The sequence below is a fragment of the Monodelphis domestica genome, chromosome 6 (assembly GCF_027887165.1).
Source record: "Monodelphis domestica isolate mMonDom1 chromosome 6, mMonDom1.pri, whole genome shotgun sequence".
In the NCBI taxonomy this organism is placed as follows: domain Eukaryota; kingdom Metazoa; phylum Chordata; class Mammalia; order Didelphimorphia; family Didelphidae; genus Monodelphis; species Monodelphis domestica.
Window position 1 is genome coordinate 67349603 of NC_077232.1, and position 23131 is coordinate 67372733.

Consider the following 23131-nt stretch of genomic DNA (forward strand, 5'->3'; position numbering starts at 1 on the left):
TCTGGGCCTGACTCTCAATCCACTGAGCCACCCAACTACCCCCTCTGTTCACTTTTACTTGGTCCTCTGTGTGAGGAGGACAATGAGATCTGATAAAATGCTGAAAAATAACCATGGGAAAATATTCTAAATTAATTAATTAAATAAGAATTTCAAAATAAAAATGTCATTTTAAAACTAAATAAATGAAATGCAGACAATTCACATGTGACAATTTAGAATATTTCTCTTTTTTTCCTGGACTCTCCAGGTTCCAACAATTCTGTTAAAGAGGGTAACAGAGAAAAACTGTTGGCTTCTTAATAGCTTCATAAAGTTTTCACCTGTGGATGACTTTAGAGCGCCAATGAAGAAGGCTTTTTAAGGAGTGATTGTTTTGTTTTGTTTTTTTTACAAAGAGCATTGAGCTGAGTGAAATGAAGTCTGGCCTGTGCTTTGGCAAGTGATAGAAATTTTCTGAGTCTCAGGTTCATCATCTGTAAAACGTGGATAACAATACTTCAACTGGTTATCTCAGTGGGTTGTGAAGAAAGGACTTTGTAAATCTTAAAAGGTATATAAATAAATATGCTGCTCTTATTATCTCTCTAATACCTCTAAGGCTTTCAGGCTGGGTGACTTGGGTCCAATGACCATTATTTACACCTTTTCCCCTTTTTTGTAAAATGGAAGGGGTGGAGGGATCAGACTAACTAAACTCTTCAATTCTCTGCTGGACCCTCTTCCATTCATCTTGACAATCTTATCAGTTTCACATCTGTGTGGATGATTCCCAAAATTTGTAAATCCTAATCTCTCTCCTGAACTCCAATCCAGAACCACCAACTGCCTGCTAGAGACCTCTATCTGGTGTCTCAGCAGCATCCTTAAGCTCCATACTGTGCCCTAAAAGCAAAGATCATTATCTCATCCCTAAACCTGCTCCTCCTCTAAATTTCACTCTCTGTTGAGAGCAGCAGCATCTTGCCAGCCAACCAGGTTCACAACCTTTATGTTATCTTCAACTCTTTCCTCTCCCTTTTCTCAGGAAATTGCCAGATCTTGCCAATTCCTCTTTCCCCCACCATATCTTACACCTATTCTTTTCTTCCCACTCCTTTTGTTAGCATCCTAGTTCAGGGACTCATCACCTCTAACCTAGAATACTATAATCACCTCTTAATTGGTCTGGCCACTTCTAGTCTTTCCCTTCTCCTTCACATGGTATCAAAGTAATCTTCCTAAATCACAGGTCTGACCTGATAACACATCCTTCTCCTTCTCCTCCTCCTCCCACCCCATAAGTGCCTTTTTATTGCTTCTAGGACAAAATACAGAATCCTCAGGTTGGCATTTAGATATCTTCACAATATATGGTTTCAGCCTATATTTCTAGGTTTGCTTTACATTTCACCCTTTAACACATTTCCAGGTAAATAAATGAGGAAAATCTTTAGACAGAACATTCCATCTCCCTCCTCTTCCATGCAAACACACTGGATTTGCAAACACACTGGGTTTGGTGTCAGAGGGCCTTGATCTGAATTCTAGTTTGTGTAAGCTAGGACAAATCACTTGGAACCTCTGGGTCTCAGTTTCCTTATCTGTAAAAGAGTCAATTGGACAAGATGACTTCAGAGGCTCCTTCTAGCTCCAAGTCTAAGATTCTAACTAAACACAGGTTATTTCCCATGCTTAGGATGAATTTCTTACTCCTTTCTTGCCTTTTAGAAACCTACTGTCTACTTTAGAAACAGACTACTGTCATCACCTCCTAATTGGTCTCCCAGAGTTCAATTTTCTCCTTCTTCAATCCATCCTTCCTATTCAGCCAAGTAATCTTCCTACATGATGGTTCTGACCCGGTCACTCATACCTCCCCACCTCCCCTTCCTAAAGTTCAACTCAGGTTCTTCCTCCTACAGGAAGCCTTTCTTGATCAGCCTGCTCATTTGTTAGTTCTTTTTCCCTTCTCAGATTATCTTGTACTTATTTATTTCTGAATAGTATGTGTTCTCTATATCCTAGTTTCCTTATCTATAAAAAAGGAGACAATAATAATTTATATCTCACAGGGCTACTAAGATGATCATGGTGTAATAATAGGCATGGTCTTCTGCAACCCGTAAAATGCTACATATTAGTTGTTATCCCCAGTACAGAGCATAGTGATTGACATGTAGTAGATACAATAAATGCTTAGTTAATTGAATTAAATCAGAACTGAACTACCATAGAGATAGTAGTAGAAATAGGGGGTCCAACAGGATTTAAATCTATTGTGAATAAGTAGTTACCAACTACCAAGAAATATTTCCCAGTACCCATGAAAAAGACTGCTGATTTCATTATCATTAGTATTAATGAGTGGTTCTCTCCTCTGGCATGGCTCATAATCATAGAAAAATTGCCAAGTTAAGATGCTTCTTTTTCCAGCTGAACTTTTTAAGAATAAAACATTATTTGTATTTTTCTCTGTCCAAAAGATAAAGCAGAACATGTGCCCTACTTCTGGTAGAATAAATTAAACTCTAATTATTAGAGAATTAGACTGACCATGAGTTTTGATACTGTTCTATGATTGCCTGATATCTTAAAATATCTGCATTGGAATGGTTTGCATTTAAGAGGTTTCACACAAGCTAAAATACATGTCAATAATGGGGTCCTTATTGCCATCATAAATTTGCATCAGGACCCCTGGGATAGATTCAGTTGATTAAAATCCTAGCTATCCTATTTAAATTCTTTTGACCTTGGGCACGTCACTTTACTTTTCTGGGGCTTGTTTCCTTGTTTGTTAAGTGTCTACTACATGCAAAGCATTGTGCTAGGGATATGTATGTTGGAATGTAAAGACAAATGGACGGCAGTCCCTGCCTTGTTCATTTTACTGGGGATAGCTAGGGCTTCTAAGAGGGAGGAGTGCCTCCCAAAGACTGAGGGAGAGAGAATACCAACTTCAGGAAACAGTAAGACAGAAAAACTTTATACATGAAAGTCAGTCAGGTGAAATAAGTCTAAAAATGGGGAAAAAATAACTCTAAAAATCTGGCTGGAGCCAGATTATGATGGGCTTGAAATGCATACCTGAAGAGTTTGTATTTTTATTCTACGTTGGATAGGGAGCTACTGAAGGTTCTTGGACATACTACAATAACCACCAATCTGGGGTGAAAAGAGTCTTGGATTTGTTATGAGGATCCGAGTTCACATCTTGGGTCTGCAACCTATTCCTTTCGACCTTGAGAAAACCTCAAGCCTAGAATATTGCAATAACCTTTTAGTTGGTCTCTTTGCAAACTCCTCCAAATCATTCTGATCACAGTTTGAAAGGGAAGATTCCTAAAACAATTCTCACCACAATGTCCCTCTGCTCAAGATGATTCTCCAGCTCACTATTACCTCAAGGATAAAATACAAATTCTTCTTTTTGGCAGTTAGTCTTCACAATCTACTTCTACTTTATCCTTCCAGGCTGATTACATATTTTATCTCTCATTCCCCAAACCCATGAACTCTCATTCCAGATAAACTGGCCTACTTGTTCTCTGTACAAGAAAGGACAAGGACATGGATTGTCCCTGAAGTCTGAAATGGACTCCCACTTTCTCTGTGCTTCTTAGAACATGTAACTTCCTTCAAGGCTTAGCTCAAGTGCCATCTCCAATAAGAGACCTTCCCTGATTCCCCCAACCCCAATTACTTTGTATTTATTTTGTATTTTTTTCATCTGTATACCTTTTTTCTCCAGTAGAATGTAAGCTGCTTAAGAACAAGGGCTATTTTTATTTTTGTGTTTCAATATCTCATCCTTAATAAATTTTTTTTGAGGGCAGGGACCTCCCTTTTGCCTTTATTTATAGAGGCAGATAGATGGTACAGTGTCTACAATACTGGCCTAGGTGTCAGGAAAACCTCAGTTCAAATCCTGCCTCAGCCATTTACTAGCTGTGTGATTCTGGGTAAGCAACTTAACCTTTCCCTCAGCATGTTTACCCAACTGTAAAATGGTGATCTTAGCACATAATTCACAGGGAACTTGTAAAAATGAAATTAGATGTTTAGTGCTGCTTTAAAAACATTAAAGAATTATATAAATGCCATTATTACTATTTATATTCACAGCACTTAACAATGCTGGCACACAGTAAGGACTTAATGCTAGTTGACTATTAGCTAGAGAAGTAACAACCTCCTTGTGCCTCAGTTTCTTCATTTGTAAAATGAAGATAATCCTCACCTTCTAGGGTGGGAGTATGGATGAAATTAGTTAATATACGTGTAGCTGGGGCAAGTAGATGCTCCAGTAGACAGTTGGAGGCCTGGAGTTCCAAGAACCAGGGTTCAAATATGACCTCAAACATTTCCTGGCTGGGTGACCCTGGGCAAATTACTTAACCCCAATTGCCTAGGCCTGAACACTCTTTTGCCTTGGAACCAATACTCAGTATTGTTTCTAAGACAAAAGGTAAGGGATGTGTAAAAACACTCACCGTTATTCATAATATATATGTACAACATATACATATATATTATATATTAGTATTTTTGCCCTTTGCAAACTTTAAATGCTAGACAAGATGTCCCAAAAGTCAGCCAGATTTTCAGCTATTTAAAAGTTCAAACCTTTTAGCTATTACTGTTGAATTAATGCTGGTTTCTTTTATTACCTATTTTGTTGGTAGTTGTTAGTATGCTCTTTCCCATCAATACTGGGAGTCCATGAGGGGAGGGATCATCTTTTGCCTTTGTATCCCAAGGGCTAGGCATGCACCTTGCCTGGCATATAGTAGTCCCCTAGGAAATGCTTATTGTTTCTTCTATAAAACGGGGATGAAAATGGCCTAGGAGAATCACGGGCTGAGCTTAGGTAGCCAAGGCCGGCATCGGACTCCAAGTGCCTTTGTTGCCTTGCCCCACCCCCACCTACCAGGCAGCTCGAATTTACTCTGCCTCCGAAACCTGTCCCTTACCCCAGCAGGTATTCGGGTACCTACTAGCCTAACTATATGGGCATATGGGTAAATGCGTGTGACACTAAGCCGCAGAAGGCCCTAGATGGGCCTACTAGGACGCTGCCCACCGAAGAAGCCACCGCGAGGAACGACACAAGTCCCCACCCGCTCAACCTCCTGTGGTCAGGAGCCATTTTCTTTTATTTTTTAATGTTTTGCCGAGGGCCCTGGAGAATGGCCTTATGTCAATGAATTTTAAACCCAAGGGCTGAATTCATATCGACAGCAGAGACGGCCAAGCCTATAGCTCTGCCTTAAAAAAGAGGCATGGGGCTACCTCTCGACAGGTGTAGAAGATATAGAGAACTCCGTCTCAGGCGCAGCCTCGAGAATGGCCGGAGCAAGCGGAGCTTGCGAGGGTACTCCCGCCACTCAGCGCGAGAGCGCCGCACGGCTTTCTGGGAGTTGTAGTCCATCTCCCCGCTAATTCTCTTTGTTTCTGTCACAGACGATCGAGCTGGAGAACTACGATTCCCAGACGGCTTCGGAAGGATGTGGGGGAGGACGATCGTCACGTCGGTCGGCGGCGGGGGCGGGGCGCGACGACGACGCTCGCTGAGGAGGCCCGGTTCGACCCATCCTGAGCTGCGCTGAGCTGAGCTGCTGCTGCTGCCTGTGGGTGCCGGCGGCGGCGAAGGAGGAAAGCAGTGGGCCTCGGCGCTCCCCTTGACGGGGTCGGCGGGAGGATGAGTGCGGCCCGAGAGTCCCACCCGCACGGGGTGAAGCGCTCAGCCTCCCCTGACGACGATGTAAATAACAATGGCGGGGGAGGGGGAAGGGGAAGGCAGGCGAGCGAGGCCTACTCGTCTGCTCTAGTCTCAGGCTGGGGCGGTCTAAGGCGGGGGAGTAGGGAGAGCCCCAGGCCCGAAAGCGAACCTGGAAAGTGTGGGCTGAGGGAATGGCCGCCTCGTCTCCCTTCCCGGGGGTGGCAGGGCTGGGAGCGCCTTATATTTAATTTAGGGCTTTGAGGGGCCAAGGGGTTCCCCACCCCGGCGGCCAGGGGCCCTGGCGCGTGCGCCACCGAGCTTCCCCTTTGTGGGAGGTACGTGTCTGAGACTCCGGGCCAGGAGGATGGGGGTCGGTGGGTGCTGGATTGACCCCCGTGAGCTCTGGTCCCTTCTGGTCTTCTCGGGGGATGGAGGACGCCCTGGGCTCAGCTTGTCACGAGCGTAGCAAAGATCTCAGAGCGCGTTTACAGCCTGTCTGGCATTGGACTAGGCTGCTAAGAGTTAACCCGTGAGAATGCACGAGCTCTGGACGTTTGCATCCTTGCAGTCACTACTGGGGTGATAAGGTCTCTGGCCTTGGCCCCAGGGATCGAAGTGGGGCGGGCAGCACGCCTGGCTCCATCAGTCTTCCTCCCTGGGGTCTGTGTGTAGATAGCCTTACTTTTAGTGCTTCCCCGAGGACTCGAAAACAGTTTATCAGCGCTTCTGTTAGTAACAAACGATACTGTTAGAAGGTGATAGATAATACAATCATCAGAATAGGATAGAAATAACTTGTCTGCTTCTCAAAGAAATAAAAAAGTGTGTAAGTTGTTTTGAAAATCACAGGAAAATGTGTATATAAAAATAATGCAGTTGGTGAGAATTTACTTTACAGCTGCCCTTTAGATATTATTTTGGCGAAAAATGTGGGCAAAGTGGTGGAGCCCCTGTGTTCAAATCGCCCCTGTATTCAAATCTGTCCTCAGACACTACCAGGCTGTGTGACCCTGGGCAAGTCACTTAACTCTAATTGCTTAGCCCTTACTCTCCTGTGTTAGAGTTGTTACTAAGAAAGTAAGGGTTAAAAAAATGGGCAAAGAAATTAAGGAGATAAAGTTTATTGAACAGACCACAGTGGAGGCTTGAATTCTTTAATTTTAGAAGATTATTTTGGTGATTTTATGCCTGGCAGCAAAAAATTGGAAATGTTATCTTCTTTTTTAGAACCAGGACTCATAATTGGTGTAAATATCCTTGGGCTTTAGAATAACTTGGTTGCAATGTTAAAGAAAACATTTCATCCTACTTCTTCCATTAAATGTAAAATGGTAATTGAGCTATCTTATTCTTTAAATTGGAATCAAACTTCTCAAATCAAATTTTCAATGTTAACACTGAAAAGAAGCATTAGCTACTATTAAAAAAATCAGTAAATTAATTCATCCTGTTTCACTACTTGATGGAGCAAATGGTAAAAGTGTCAGCAAACATTTATTATACAAAAGAATGAATTAAGAAAATGAAAACTTGGTCACAGTTCTGTGTGTCTTAAAGAGATTTAGGTCTGGGATCTTTCCATATAAGCCGAAAGTATAATGTATTTTGATACATTACTGTGGTTTCCCATAGTTGACCTAAGACTCTTCCTAGCGGCATGACCCTGGGCAAGTCACTTACCCCCTATTGCTTAACTCTTACTCCCTCTTCTGCCTTGGAACTGATACACAATATTGATTCTAAGATGGAAGGTAAGGGGTTTTGTGTGTGTGTGTGTGTATGTGTATCCTGTAAGTGTCTAAATTTCTTTTTAGGAAGATAGACTTTTGTTGTTTGATAGGATCCTATACTTCTCTTTTGAGGAGCCTTATCTGATATTTTTAATTGTAGAATGATAAATTTTGTTAAATATAAACAGATTCTTTAAAAATTATTGGTGACATTAATTTATACTTAATGTTAACCAGAAGGTAGAAAACAGCAGGTCCACTAACTGGTTTTTATTCTCATTGTGAACAAAGTAATTTATGAAGTAGTTTCAGAGAGGTGAAGAAGATAAAATAGGTCCAAATTCAACCATATAGACCTACAAGTACCTGCTGTTGGAATGTGGAAGTAGACAGAGGGATTAGTTCCAAGTGAGTTGAGTGGATCAGGGAACTCTACTTGGAGAAGGTAAATTAATCAGTTATGGGAGAGAAGATAATACAGTAAAAACATGTAAAGGCTTGGATGTGGTAGAACTAAGGATATGGAGACTAGATGAGACAATTTAGTTGATGTTTAATTGACCAGAGGGAAGAATTTGAACCAGAATGTAAGATCAAGTTATACATGGGAGTAACTAGTTTCTAGACAGAGTGGGATAAGAGCATCAACTTCTCATCTTGAAGGATATATACTAAAGAGAGGTGAGTGACTGCATTGTGCATTTCCAGTCAGGAAAATAATGTGACATTTTGAGTGGATTTTTGCTTTTGGCTCTGAAAGATTTTAAGATGAAGATTCAGCATAACAGTGTCTGGCATTGAGGATGAAGTTAGAAATTAAAAATAATTTTAAAAAAAAGTCAACCTGAGTAACTGAAAGGATGTTGATTCCATTCATGGAAATGGGAACATTTGGAAGGGGTTGTGGTTTAGATAATGCTGGGGGTAAAGGGGTTGTATATTTTCTCGTTTTTCTTATTTAAAACATTTTAAGCATTAAATTTAGGGAAATGAAAAGGCTCAGAGAAGACATTAAGAAGATAAATGGGGATACAGATTTGGGAGTTACCAAAATCTAAGTGATAGTTGAAACCATAGAAGTAGGTGAAGCGTTCAAAGGAATTAGAATACAAGGAAAGGAAACTAGTCCATTGCAAATGCAATAAAACAGCATCACTAGTTAAAATTTATTTTCAGTAATATTTTAAGTGTCTTCTGTGTCCACCACAGATGAGAAGAGAGGAGGTAAATGACAGTCTTTTCTCTTGATAGTACTAAAGATAAACATATGATTTTAAATGATGTACAAACCACTTCTATTCACAGCCAATTTGGTTATTAGTTTTCATGAGTAAGCGACATAAGAAATTTGAAATGTGAATCCAATTTTTTTTTTTTAATTTTTTCAAGTACATGTTAATATCCTCTTTCTCCCTCAAAAAGGAGCCCTAATATGGTAATTTCTTGTCTAGATTGGATCTAGCAACTGGGAGGCAGCCGACTTAGGCAATGAAGAAAGAAAACAAAAGTTCTTAAGACTAATGGGAGCTGGAAAGGTGAGTAAGGTGGGAAGGGAATATGAAACAACTTAAATTTTTAGGGTGAAAACAATTTTCTTAAAAGGAGGAAAGGGCTATTGCTTTCCATCTCATTCTTTTGTGTCATATTAGCTAATCATAAATGTCATCCTATATTTTGAGGAGGAAACACATGGGAAATTTGTTGGGAATAGAGCTGGCCTGAGAATGAGAGCTGTGATAATTAAAATGTTTTGAAGCAAGGGAAATATATATATCAATTATGACCGCTGAAATATGTTTTCTACTGTGTCTTGGGTTTATATAAATATAAGATGGTTGCCAGGGAATATATTCCCAATTTATGAATATGCCCAAGCCAACTGGGTTTTATAGAGAAATTTAATTTATAATACACTGATTAATCAATAGAAAAAGAGAGAAAGTAAGAAAGGAATAAGAATGAATAAATCAGTCAGTTGGTTTTATCACTCACCCAAGATCTCTCTCGGTAAGGCTTCTCATGCCAACCTCAGGCTCCACCTTCAAGAGAGCCTCCTTTCAAGAAATGTTTCCAGAGAATTCTCCTCCTTCAGAGCCAGCCTTCTCTCCTCGTCCTCCCACAGAGCAACCTCCTCAGTCCTCCTTCAGAGCCACCTCGATCAGAGCAAAACCTCCTCCCCTCTCTCCTTAGACTCCGATATCTTTAAGGAAACCATCTAAGTTCCCTCCCCTCAGTTCTCACATCTACCAATCACTGTCGATGTCTCCCCTGTGCCAATGGTGGCTCTAGCTTAACCCAGGACCGCCCAGAGGTCTGTGGCTTTGCACATGTCTGTTGAAGGTCATATTCTCAAATAATTAAATCTTTATCCTTTGCTGCAGCCCTTCCTAAATCCTGTTACTCTAAGTAGGGTGGAAATTGTATTTTCCAAGACCTGGTTCTGTCATTCCAAGTATCTCTATTGTATCAATTCTAAAATCAATCATGGCTCAAAAAACTTCCTGTTCTATGCTTAAGCATAGGTCAAAGCCCTTTCCATTGTTTAGCAAAAGGTTTCTGTCCTAAAGTAGTCTTAAGTAGGGAGGAGAAGGATCCTCCCATGCCAAGGGGGTTCACATTCCAATAGAGTTCTTACTATCAGTAGAAAATTTTTTCCAAGTATGAAATTTTCCAATTGTGAAATTTCCAACATTCATAAGAAATTTTAAGGTTTACAGAGCCTTCTCCGTTATCTCCATAATTTGAATCCTGGGATTATTTGATAGTTAAAAGGATGAAGTGACAGAATTTAAAAAATGAGAAATGAGTCTTTAGCTCTTTCCCAAGGAGCAGACTAAAATAATTTTGTCAAGGAATATATGTGGATATTTCATATAATGCTGACTAAAACATTGTTGTAAATATCCAGGTACTATAATGAATGAGTGGAGTAATAGACTTTTGGGTCAAAAAAATCTAGGTTCAAATTCTGTCTCTGACACTTAACTTGATTTATGACTCTAGGGGAAGTCTTCTTAACTTTTTTCAGCCTCAGTTTCATTATCTGTAAAATGGAGGTGATAACATCTACCTCTCACAGTGGTTAAGAAAATCAAATGAGATATAAATAAAGCACTCTGCAAATCTTAAAGTGCTATAGAAACGTTTGCTATTCTGTTGGAACACTACCCGTCATACAAATTAGATGGTATTAATTTTACCAGAAAAAAAGTTTTAAAGCAATTTTCTTGCTTTATAGTCAGCTAGAAAGGCTTCTCTACACTCTATACCTTGTCAACTTCTAAAGGATCTGCCATTAAAAAATCAGTGCACCACCTGCCCCCATCACATTCTGAAAAGAAGTTAAGTATCACAGCCTTCCCATTCCAGTATGGGTTACAGAAATGCTTTGTTCTATCACTGTTCCCAGGCATGCCTCTTTTTCCTTGCTGAGTTTCAGAGCAGGTGGGAAGAGCAATAATCAAAGTCCTCACCTCAAAATAAAGTCACTTCATTAATTTTTTAGCTCTAATCTTTGTCTTTAAAGGGAGTAGTGGCTGCTCTATATCTTACATGCTTTGCTCAGCCTCTACCTAGTAGACTACAAGGTAGATTGGCACCTGGGATGGGGGTGGGGGGGGTGAGAGAATTGGATGGAAGCAAAGTATATAATTGCAGGTAGATTAATATCCTGGAAGTCTAAAATGGCCACTTAGAGTTCAAAAAGCCCATTAAATTATAGATCCCAATAACTAATAAAGCAACCATTCAAGGAAAATTCTTTACCTTCCCCCTGCTTCTAAAAAAATTCTGCAATAACCAACTTAAAAACATTTACAAGCCAAAAAATAACCTTCAGATGATAATATCTGTGATATTTAGGAGTTATTCCTGCCTGTGAACCCTTTCAATGCCCATTTCTGAATTTGTGTAAATTTAATTGTACTGTAGTGTCAAGGTATATCTCAGAATCTTACATAATAATGTAAGATACCTTTTTTGAAAATAGCTCTTTAAAATTGGCAATAGATATGGCAGATATGACTTTGGCACTTGTATGGTTTTAAAAGGTAAACTATAAAAAGTTAGCTTCAAAAGCATATCTGTTCCTCTATTTTCATCAAGAAATATTTTCAGTATGTATTCATATATCATTCTTCTAAGAATTGTAGAGATGATAAACTGGGAATTTAGGTAGTGTTAATAGTTATAGATACTATCTATTTGTCTGGGAACGGAGAGAGAGGTAGCCAACATCTGTAAATTTCCCCTTCTTTTGGAATCTTTGTCTTTTTGAGATATATTTTGAAAAGTGACCCCTGAATACCTTTCAAATCATGTTGCCTCCATATCACTTTGGTATGTAGTGATCAGATTAAGCCTCTCTTCCCAACTTCAATCTTATCAAGTAATCCATGTCCTCATTGGGTAATGAAGTCATCAAGTCCAAATGTGGTAGTTCACTATTGTCTTTGTATCTGGCATGTTCTCCATTTCCTTGTCCAAGTCTTCTTTTTTCTTTTTTTTTTTAATTTAAAGGTTTTCTACTGTTAATGAGTCTATACTGCTGACAGTCTTCTATCATTTTCCTTAAGTTTCTGTCATAAATTGATACTGCTTTTACCTCCCATGTTCTCTATATAGTAAGGAGGCTGTTTGTTCTCAAAAGCAATTTTGGAATTTTCAGCTATCTTAGTGTAGCAATTACTTTGTGTCCTTTGAATCTGTATCTTACTATTGTCCATGTCCCATTTTTCAGCGTTAGCTTATTTGGAACTGATGTATCTACTCAAATTTATAATGTTTTCTAATTTGATATTTACTTTGACCTTTGCTTTAGCCAGTAAATCTCACTGAAGAGATTGCTGATTCACAAATGACTGGTCTATATAACAAGTTCCATTTAGATACAACTTTGTCTTATTTAATTTAGAACATATAAATATTTGTAGAAAAGAATCTAAGATGTAGTCAGTTTTATTTTTTGTAATGCCAGTTGATACTTGCCATATCCAGTACCTTCTAGTTGCTTTTTTAAAGCTTTCTTTCTTAATTTTATATTTTCTTAATTTCTTAATATTATATTTTATTTTACAAAATAGTTTTTTGCTACCTTCTCTCAAAGCACCTTGTTGAAGTCCTATAGTATCAGGATATTAGTTCTCTGTAGTAGGTGTTAACATATAACAATTATCTTGTGTTGATATGTTTGATTGTTTCTCACAGCCACTATAAGACATGAGACTAAGTGTCCAAAGAAATTGTTGTTTCCTTTAGACAAATAGTAAAACCAACTCCTTGATTGACTTCTCTGAGGAAAATTGAGAACCCACTAAGCTATAACTTTATATCTTCCAATTTTAGTTAAAGTAAAACTATCAGTATGGATATAGTTTGGTTAATCAGTGTTTCCATTGTTAGCTTTAAAAAATTACATATTAAGACTATAAAGAATAAAATTAATATTTGTAGACAGACTAGAACTATGTTATCCTATCACTTTTTACCCCCTTTCCTCCCATTCTCACTTCAGAAACAGGAAAGGGCCATGAAAACCAAAGCCCATTTTGCATTTTTATCCATTTGTGAGTTGCCATAAAAGAAAAGAAAATTATTCTTCTAGTGGTAAGCCTTCTTTTAGTTTTTAATACTGGACCTTTCTTTGAAACTTTTTCATCTTCATAGAACCTACCTCACCTTGTCCTATGCTATAGCCTTTAAGACTCCAAGGTCTAATGTCATTTTTTAGAGAGATGAAAGGTCATTTGGGGGGGAGGGAATGCAGAACTTGTTTAAAAAAAAAAAAAGCTAAAATCCTTTAATGGTGCAACCAAAAAAATGTGGTGTTGAGTAATGATTCATAAACCATGCCCTGAGCATTTAAAAAGAAAAAACTTACATTGGTTAATGGATAGGAAGAACAATATAAAAGGCTTGGACAATAGGGTAAGAAAGTTGAATTTTAGGTTAATTCTAGGGTATTGATACATGGTATTGATTTTAAGGGCTAGCAAAGACAGCATTTAAAAAATCCTTATTTGTAAAATTACTAAATAAAATGTTTGCCAACAGTATGCAGCAATGTATTTAAATTTTCATTCATTATAACCAATCAGGTTTCGTATCATGTATGCAAAGCAAGTTAAATATTAGGAAAAAACTATTGATACATCATTACCATGAGCATTTTTAAAAATCATATAAGATCATAGAAGTCAGCACAGAGCAGATCTTCAATAAAATCTTACATCACAAGTATTCCCAAATTTACCACCATTTAACACAGAAATGGAAATAAAAGGAATCTCATGACAGGAAAAGAATTAGAGGGATTAACTTTGAAAATGAAGTCAAAATATTATTTGTTGGTGACCTAATAGCATTCCCAGAAAAGTATTATTAATAATTAGTTTGCTAAGATTGCAGGATTTTTAAAAATCATTTACATAATTTATTAGATCCCTGATTTCATCAGTGTGGGTATTCCCCCCATAAAAGCCAAGTCACATCCCTTCTATGCTATCTCCAGCTGAGCAGAATAACAAATTCTCCCCAGGCTGACTACCTAGAGTGCTGAAGCTCCCTTCTTCTAGCTCTTTTGACATATGGACATAAATGGAGCACGCAGACTTTCTGGTTAACCCTTACTTTCCCCTATGCATTGTTCATATTCTTAAACAAGTATTATGGGGAAATACCTGTTAATAGAGAATGAACTGGCACACATGATCTTACAGTAACAACTAAATAAAGTTTCACCAACACAAATCACAAGTCTATTGTTAGCTAAAAATCATTCCCATGGCCAGTATCTAATAATGAGATTTTCAGACAGACTGTGCTTTATGATAATTCATTGGTGTTTGAAAGGGAGGAAATCCTAACAATTTCTCCTAAGTGTCCTTATAGTAGGAGTTAAATAATGATACAATAATTGAAATAAAATGTTAAAATAGAAATATAGGAAATAGATTGTTTATGAAATACTCAAAGTAAAGGACAATAGAATGAAAATAGTGTGTATACTACAACTATATTTTAAAGAAACATGGGAATTGGGGGCAGCTGGGTGGCTCGGTGGATTGAGAGCCTAGAGACCTAGAGACAGGTGGTCCTGCATTCAAATCTGGCCTCAGACACTTACTAGCTGTGTGACCCTGAGCAAGTCACTTAACTTCCCCCCCCCCCTCCCCCTTGCCTAGCCCTTACCACTCTTCTGCTTTGGAACCCCTACCCAGTATTGATTCCAAGACAGAAGGTAAGGGTTTAAAAAAAGAAAGAAAATACAGGCAAAGAACCATGATTCAGACCATCTCAAAGAAGAATTGAAAAGTAGTTACAATAAATATAGACCCTTTAAAGTTTATAGGGTATGAGCCAGCTAAGTGGCACAGTGGATAGAGCACCAGGCTTGGAGTTTGGAAAATCTGAGTTCAAATCTGGCCTCAGACACGTCTTAGCTTTGTGACTTGGCCAAGTCACTTAACTCCATTTGCCTAGCCCTTGCCCTTCTGGTTTGACTTGCTACTAAGACAAAAAGTTTGTAGGGCGCTTAGTATACATTCTCATCACCCATGGGAGGTAGGTGTTAAAAGTATAATCCCAGTTTTACAAATGAAAAAATTTAGAAGTTGTGGCCCAAAAGATGGCAGAAACAGTATTTTAAACACAGGTCTTGCTGAAAACAAATCTTAATGATCTAAAACCACTAAACTGCACTGACAAAATCATCAAAATTCATTTACATAGGTAGTTGGAAAACAAATTTAATGGAGTCTCTTGGTGTTTAATAGCAATAATTATAAATGTTGGTTATGATAACTTTCCTATTCATTATAGACTTTTTATTGACATTGCAAATTAAATCCGATCGGGCATTTCTTGTCCTTGTTGATTCACAGTTCATCCTGACATATATAACACTGGCTCTACAATATGAGTCTCTCTCCAGGAGAGTATTTGTTAACCCAGTCCAAATTCAGAACTATTTTAGCAACTGTGTACAGAGAGAGGAGACTTTATTATTTTATTAATTGTATTACAAAATTTAACCACCTTAACCAAATAAACACCTAAGAAAGAATAAGAAATTATTGTTTAATGTATACTGTTGAGTTGGGAATCAGAGGTCCCTGGCTTCAATTCGCATCTTTATATTATATTATAATTATGTAATATATAATTTATATTATAATTATATTATTATGTAATTAGTTATAATTATATATACTATAAAGATATGTTAATTATTAATATGCAAAATATATAACAAATACTATAATTATTTTATATATGCTTACATTATCTCTATTATATGCTTATAAACATAAGCCAGTTTCCACACTTGGAGTTCTCTATTTTTATTGAAACATAGATCCTTTACCTATTCAGGTGATAAGGAACATAATTTTCTATAAAACCTTTATTATTGGGCAAAGGTAAAATTATTGAATTAACAAACAACTCTATAGGGTATATATGGAGTGTTGGTTTTTTGATGTTGTTGTTTTACATCCAGGAGAATTAAAAAAAAATTACAAACAAGTTCTCTTGTGGGATCCCCTAAGATAGAAAAATCAACAGAAGGAGGAAAAGTTTAGGTCAAATGTTCTGATTAATAAAATGTGAAAATTAAACTGTTTAAAGTATTAAAACTCTCAGGGGCAACTGGGTAGCTCAGTGGATTTAGAGATAGGAGGTCCTGGGTTCAAATATGGCCTCAGATACTTCCCAGCTGTGTGACCCTGGTCAAGTCACTTAACCCCCATTGCCTAGCCCTTACCACTCTTCTGCCTTGGAACCAATACACAGTATTGATTCCATGACAGAAGGTAAGGGTTTAAAAAAAAAAAAGGATTAAAACTCTTTAAGTAGTTAGGCTGTAGGAACTTCTATCTCTTGGAACATGTTGGAATATGTAACATACACCAATATATTGACAATACTGCAGCTGTATTCTTTTAGAACATCACTTTATGATATATAGATCTCTGCCCTTCATTCCAGGGTGACAGTCTTTCAAAAGAATCATTATGAAAATAAAGAACTATAAGTATATGGTGACATTAACAAAGTAGGATAAGTATAAGAGAGGAGAAAGTTTTAAAAAGGCTATAAGACTGAGAAGATAGAAATTTTAAAACACTAGGAACTGTTGAGTTCTGGTAATGTTGAATGGAGATGATTATATACAGATTTAAAGAATGGGGGGAAAATTAAATCAAGGTATTCTTTAGCTCATAGATCTAGTTTATAGGCTAAATTTTTTTCTCTTCAATTTAAGTTTATAGTTTTAATGGATATATGGATTGGATTATTGGATATATGTTTTAAAAATTCTGGCTCTTCAGTTTGTTTTACTGACCTGTGCCTGCTTTTTCTATCTTCCACATCATTCTCCTTGGACTTTGGACCCCATCAATACTGGCCTAATCATGGTCTGCACTTATGATGCTCCATCTTCTAGCTCCATGCCTTTGCACTGGTTCTACCACCTACCTAGAATGTATTCCCTCCTCATTTTTGCTTTTTGGAATACCTGATTATCTTCAAGACTCAAGTAACGTCTGATGGCACCAGATACTCCCGAAACTACCTTTGGGGTTTGGGGGTAGGGTGAGATATTCTGTATTTTCTTAGAATCTTAAGGTCCATTAAACCAGGGACTTTCATTTTTTGTCTTTTTATTCCTACTTAATACAGTGCCTGATACATAAGTATGCTTTAATAAATGTTTGGTTGTTGGAAGTACAAATAAAGGGCTTGAACTAGATGATTTAAGGTATCTCCAAGTTCTAGTTCCTATAGAGGGGCAATAGAAAATAACAATTTTTATGTATTTGGGACTAAACTAAGCACTTTATAGATAATAGTGAACCTAGGAGTGCTCTTTTAATCTATTTTTTGTTTTTGTTTTTAAACCCTTACCTTCCACCTTTGGTTCTATTGGTTCCAAGGCAGAAAAGTGGTAAGGGCTAGGCAGTGGGGGTTAAATGACTTGCCCAGGGTCACACAGCTAAGAAGTGTTTGAGGCCAGAGAACCTAGGACCTCCCATCTCTAGACCTGGCTCTCAACTAAGGCAGACAAGTTATGTGACTGTCCAGGGTCACATAAGCTAGTAAGTCTGTGGCATATTTGAATTCAAGTTTTCATTTGACTCCAGACCCAATGCTCTATCCACTGTACCACCTCTGGACCCTAGGACCCTAAGAATAGTTTGGGGAGCAACTGGGTGGCTAAGTGGTTAGAGAGCCAGGCCTGAAGACTGGAGGTTCAGATCTGGATTCAGACACATCCTACCTGTGTATGATCTTGAGCAAGTCATTTAACTACAGTCATCTAACTGTTAAATTTATGATGATTGGACTCTGAATATTAAATTGGTGGTCATCAGGGATTTAATTTCTAAATCCCAAAATGAATTACTAAAGTAAAATGGAATTTATGATAGTTTATTTACAATAGAGGGAAGATATTAGAAAGAGAGAAAAGGAGAGAGGGAGAGAGCTCTGGCTTCTTCAGAGCCAGGTAGAAATTCTAAGCTCCAGCCAGGGGGAAGGAGTCTCAAGATGATGGGCCTTTCTCAGAGGTTCACACCTCCAGAAAGCCAGGAGAAACTAAGTCAGCCTTTCACTCACCACGGTGACCATCTAAAAGGAAAGCAGTCTGAGATCTCCTGCACGAGCTCCTCCAGGGTGGAGTTCCAAGACAGCCAAGTGTGTGTCTTCCAGTTTCTCCTCCGAGTGCCTCTTCTTCAAGCTCAAGATACTTGTCCTCCAGTCCAACTCCAAGTCAGAGTTCTTCAATGTTCTCTTCTGGCCTCTGTGGTCCTCTATTTAAAGATCTTTTTCTCTTGTGTCACCTCCCCTAAATTTCACATCTACCAATCACAGCAGACACTATCTCCAGGACTGCCTACTCTTTAGTTCACACCTTTTTTGGTTAGATTATAACTTTTTTGGTTATATCACATCTTTTGTAGTTAGTCTGCACCTTTAGTGATTAGTTACTTTTTTGAAGATTAAAATGGGTAGATCTACTTCAAATACTGAGTTAACACTTTTGGGGATTAAAATCTAAAAATAGACTGGGAATTTCAATTCAATCTTCCCAATAAAGGAGGAGCTAAGTACCTTCATTGTTACAGTCAGGGGATTACAATTTTCACATAACCCATATTGTTCTTCAGAAATTGTAGATAAAAATCATTACCTTATTTAATAAAGAAAAGCTTTTTAACTTTTGGTGGGCTATGCTGGTCTACAAATTATTAGGGTTCTCTGTGTGTATTTTTTACTAAAATTCACATTTGAAAGTTTTCCAAAGTGGATTTCTACGTTTTGCTTTGAGTCTTCAAACTAAAAAGCTTTAGATGATTTTTCAATGCAGATTTTGGGGGACTTCTGGCCATTTAAAAGACTCTTTGGAGATTATGAGTTATTTAAGATTTTGTTACATATCAGAACACAATTGTGATTATCAGAAGCTTTCTAATCCACATGGGAGATTGTGTGTGAGTGTGTATTTATAAAGCTATTTTAACTTTTAATTTTCAATCTTTTAAATAGAAAGAACACACTGGCCGTCTTGTTATAGGAGATCACAGGTCAACATCTCACTTCAGAACAGGTAAGAATATAAAATATAATTGAAATGAGGTATTTAAATTTAGTGATATCAGAAGTGTACGTAATTTCTAATTGTGTGGATTAATTGGATATGGTGACTTTACATTTCAGCCAATATGCAGTTCGTTTTAATTTTTTTTAATATGAAACTGTCGGTGGTTTTTGTACTTCAGTTTTATTATTTTGCCGCTCTAGGGTATTTATTCTTAAAAAGATCATATTGATGTTGATTTTGCCTACATAAAGGAGATTCGAGGTCATTATTGAATGTCTGGCTTTCTTTTGCCATTAGATTAACACCTACAACTATAGTTCATAGTAGTCATAGTAAATTCATAAAACAAATTTAGAGATGGGAAGGCACCTTAGGAACCATCTGAGCCAACATTCTCATTTTACGCATGAGAAAACCTGTCTCAAAAATGCAGTGACTTGCCCAAGGTCACACAAGTGATAAATAGGGTTTGATCCCAGTCATCTGTTTCTGAACTTTTCTATCATGCTGTCTGCCTCCCAGCAAATTGAATTAGACTCCTAATTAGAATCTAGAATTAAAGTCTAAAGAAAATCTCTAAAAATACTCCAGAAATTAATATGATTGTTAGGTTTTAGGGGGCAGGGAATTGCTTCATTAAAATTATAGCATGAGGTTTGACTTGAACAAAACTGTTCAGGGAGGATACTAGTAAAATACTGAAAAATTAGAGGTAGGATAGTCTAGTGAAAGAGTATAAAAACTACAATCTCTTGATGTCTTGTTTGCTTATTTAAGAATTGTTGGGTTAAACACTTTGAAACTGAGAATGTTGGTTCAACAATTAATCACCAGTGTGTACAATGAGTACTTTGATAGTCCAGTTTGACCCTTCTGATTTATTGGGTAAGTGTTTGTGGAGTTCAAATACATCTACAAATTTATAATTATTAAATCATAACTTTTAAAAATCAGCCCTGTATATTATAGCCATCTGTATTATGGTTGTTTTGTGTAATCAAATGTTTTTATTAATTTGACTGAAACATAACCAAAGTACACTGGACATGCAGGGGAAGAAGATAAGAAAATGAATGAAGAACTGGAGTCTCAGTATCAACAGAGTATGGACAGTAAATTATCAGGGAGATACCGGCGACATTGTGGACTTGGCTTCAGTGAGGTAGTGATTAACTTATTTTCATAAATGGGAAAGACATCATCTAAATAGAATTGATGAGTGTTGATCAATACTAATCTGGGGATTGCAAGATTGTTGGCGATATAAAAAGAGGTTCCAGTTTTGAATCGCTTCACATGAAATGTTACTTCTACTATTTGTACTATTTTTTTTAATGAGTTCCTTCCCAAATAACCTAGAGCAGTAATAATGTCAAACTAATAGAAACCACTTCATACATAAGGATCTCTGTAGGCCATGAATTGACTTAGAAAATCACACATACTTAGATATTTCTTTTTTCATTAAGATATCAGCACATTAAAATCAGATAGGAACTACATTTTTAATTTGGTTTGGGCTTCACTCTGGAATATTGTAGACCAAATGCAACCCTCATGTTTGACACCTCTGATCCAAGATTGTTTTACAAATTGATAATTTATCACTATACTCTGGGATTTTGCAACTAAAATGTTCTTAGTTTTTCTCCTTAATGCTGAATTCTGCTTTATAAGAATTATATTCAAACTTCAACATACATGCTTTCTAAGTATAAGCCTAAAATGTTGTGGTAATTTTAAAAATTGGAGCTATATTCTAGAACTAGAGGCATCATATACTTGCAACAGAGTACAGCCACAACCAAATTGAAATGCAATTGAGAAATATTTAACAAAATAAAAATACAGTATAGATAATTTTAATATGTAGATTTCTAAATATGCCCACGGGAATCCCTATTTATTAAGCAGCCCTAATTCTATTTGAGTTTGACAGCACTGCTCTAAATTAGCCACCCACTAATTAGGTCATTTTAAACTGGCTAATGAAAGTTCCATTTTGTGTGTCGTTTGTCCCTCTTGTGTCACTTTAAGTTCCACATAATCCTGAATATTATTTTAAAGCTGATAGGGTTGATCAGTGATGTGTTTGTTATGGTCTTATGACTCAGTAACCACTGTTCAATTACCAAAAAGTGGCATTTTATGACAAATAGTTGATGCAGTGGATAGATTGTTGGACCTGGACTCAGAACCTGAGTTCAAATCTGACCTCAGATACTTAACTGTGATATTGGGCACATCATTTAATCCTGTTTGCCTCTGTTTCTTTCATCTGTGAAATGAGCTAGAGAAGGAAATGGCAAACCACTCTACCAAAATTCTATCTGCTGAAAAGATTCCCCATCCCAGATGGGGGTCAAGAGTTAGATGCAGCTGAAACAATTCAACAACAGTTAATGCAAATAATTTTTGTTAAAAGATTTCATTTTAGCATAATTAAACTAAAGTTAGTCCTTTAAGCCATTCAGAATGAGATAATAACTGAAAAAGGAAAACAAGTTAAATCTTTGGCGGAGATTAGGTTCTTTCCTTCAGTCAGACTTTTCAGACTCCTATATTGCATCTTCTAACACAAGATCATATTATGAAAAGGACATACTTTTTTTTTTCTTTTTTAAATTTTTAGTTAGAGGATCCTGATGGGGAAGGTGATGCTGCTGGAAATGATGATGACGATGACGATGATGATGACTCACCTGACCCTGAAAGTCCAGAGGACTCTGAAAGTGATTCAGAGTCTGAGAAAGAGGAATCTGCTGAAGACCTACCTGCTACTGAACAGCCAGAGGAAGTGGAGGACCCCAAAGCTAAGAAGGATACAAAGAGCAATTACAAAATGATGTTTGTTAAGTCCAGTGGTTCATAACTCCGAAAGTGTAATTAGTCTTTGTATTCAAAGTAAGCCTTATTGTTATAATGCACAGTGGAGGACTGCTTCTATAGCACAGACCTTTGTATTATAATTTTAAAAAAAGGCCCTTTTAAATAATTACAAAGAGTGTTTGCTTTCAGATGCCATGGATTACAATTTTATGGGCATGATTATATCCATTTTTGTAAAATATAAGAGTTGCATTGTACAAAAGACAAATAAATATGATTCCCAGCTTCCTTTCACATTATCATCATCTACCCTCTTAACTACTCCCTCTTCACTTTTTTTTAGCCCCTCCTAATGAAATTATGTGGGGAACATTGTTGAAACTTAGTACTGTTTCGTGGGTGTTTCTGACAGCTGTATGTTCCTTTCTTTTCTTTTTTTTTTGTCCCTGATGTTTTCTCTTATAAAAGTTAATTTGATAATGTGATGGTGCGTTTATGAGAAAAATACCTCTTTAATTATAATACTTTGATGTACTAGAACTGTTCATCATGGAAATTTCTCCTGGCATTGATACTATATTATAATTATTATTATTAGCTGGCAAAAAGAATGGGTCTTTAGTTTATTGTTATTTTTCTAACTCTACTCTTCTTGGGCCCAAAGAATTGTGACAGTAGATACTATTAGGCTGTGCTAGCCCCAGTGAAGGGGATTTTTTAAAAACAAGTAATAGTCCTTTACAGTGAGTTGGCCCAACATACAATGTATTGCATACTATAATATTTTGCAGTAATAAGTTATGTGACAGAATTAAGTGGATCAGAAAAACAAAATTAATTTATTTTAAAAAGTGACAGCAAAATTAAAATTGGATAATTATTTTAAAGTCATGGGAGGAGATGTTTCCTATTTTTTTTATCATTCCTCTATTGTCATTCTCTAAAACTTAAAAAACATCTCAGATAATTTGGTAAAGCTTTATTAAGATAGAGACTAAAACAATGTGTCCTCTTCCAATTCTTTTACCTGAACTGTTTTGTTTTGGATTTTTTTTTAATTCTTTTCTAATTTCATTAGGGTTTTTTTGTGATGGTAGAGCACATGTGATTAAGAAGTACTTGGACATAATCTCATTTGCTTCTTGAAATATTCTTATGATTTAAATAATGCAGATATTTTCTATCTGGAGAAATTTTAGGCTAATGAAGCATTTTACCCCTCTTGGAGTTAATGGGAGTATTAGAACTTGGTCCACACCTTTCTAT

At 37.0% G+C, this 23131-nt stretch overlaps 1 protein-coding gene across 1 annotated transcript; it reads left to right on the top strand.

The window, feature by feature from the left end:
- Positions 1 to 5450: 5450 nt before the first annotated feature.
- On the top strand, positions 5451 to 22164 carry C6H11orf58 (chromosome 6 C11orf58 homolog). Its single transcript, XM_001366880.5, has 5 exons — positions 5451 to 5746; positions 8886 to 8969; positions 18982 to 19042; positions 20089 to 20198; positions 21669 to 22164. Exons 1-5 carry the CDS (start codon positions 5684 to 5686, stop codon positions 21906 to 21908), a joined length of 558 nt encoding a protein of 185 aa, XP_001366917.1. The 5' UTR covers positions 5451 to 5683; the 3' UTR covers positions 21909 to 22164.
- The last annotated feature ends 967 nt before the right edge of the window (positions 22165 to 23131 follow it).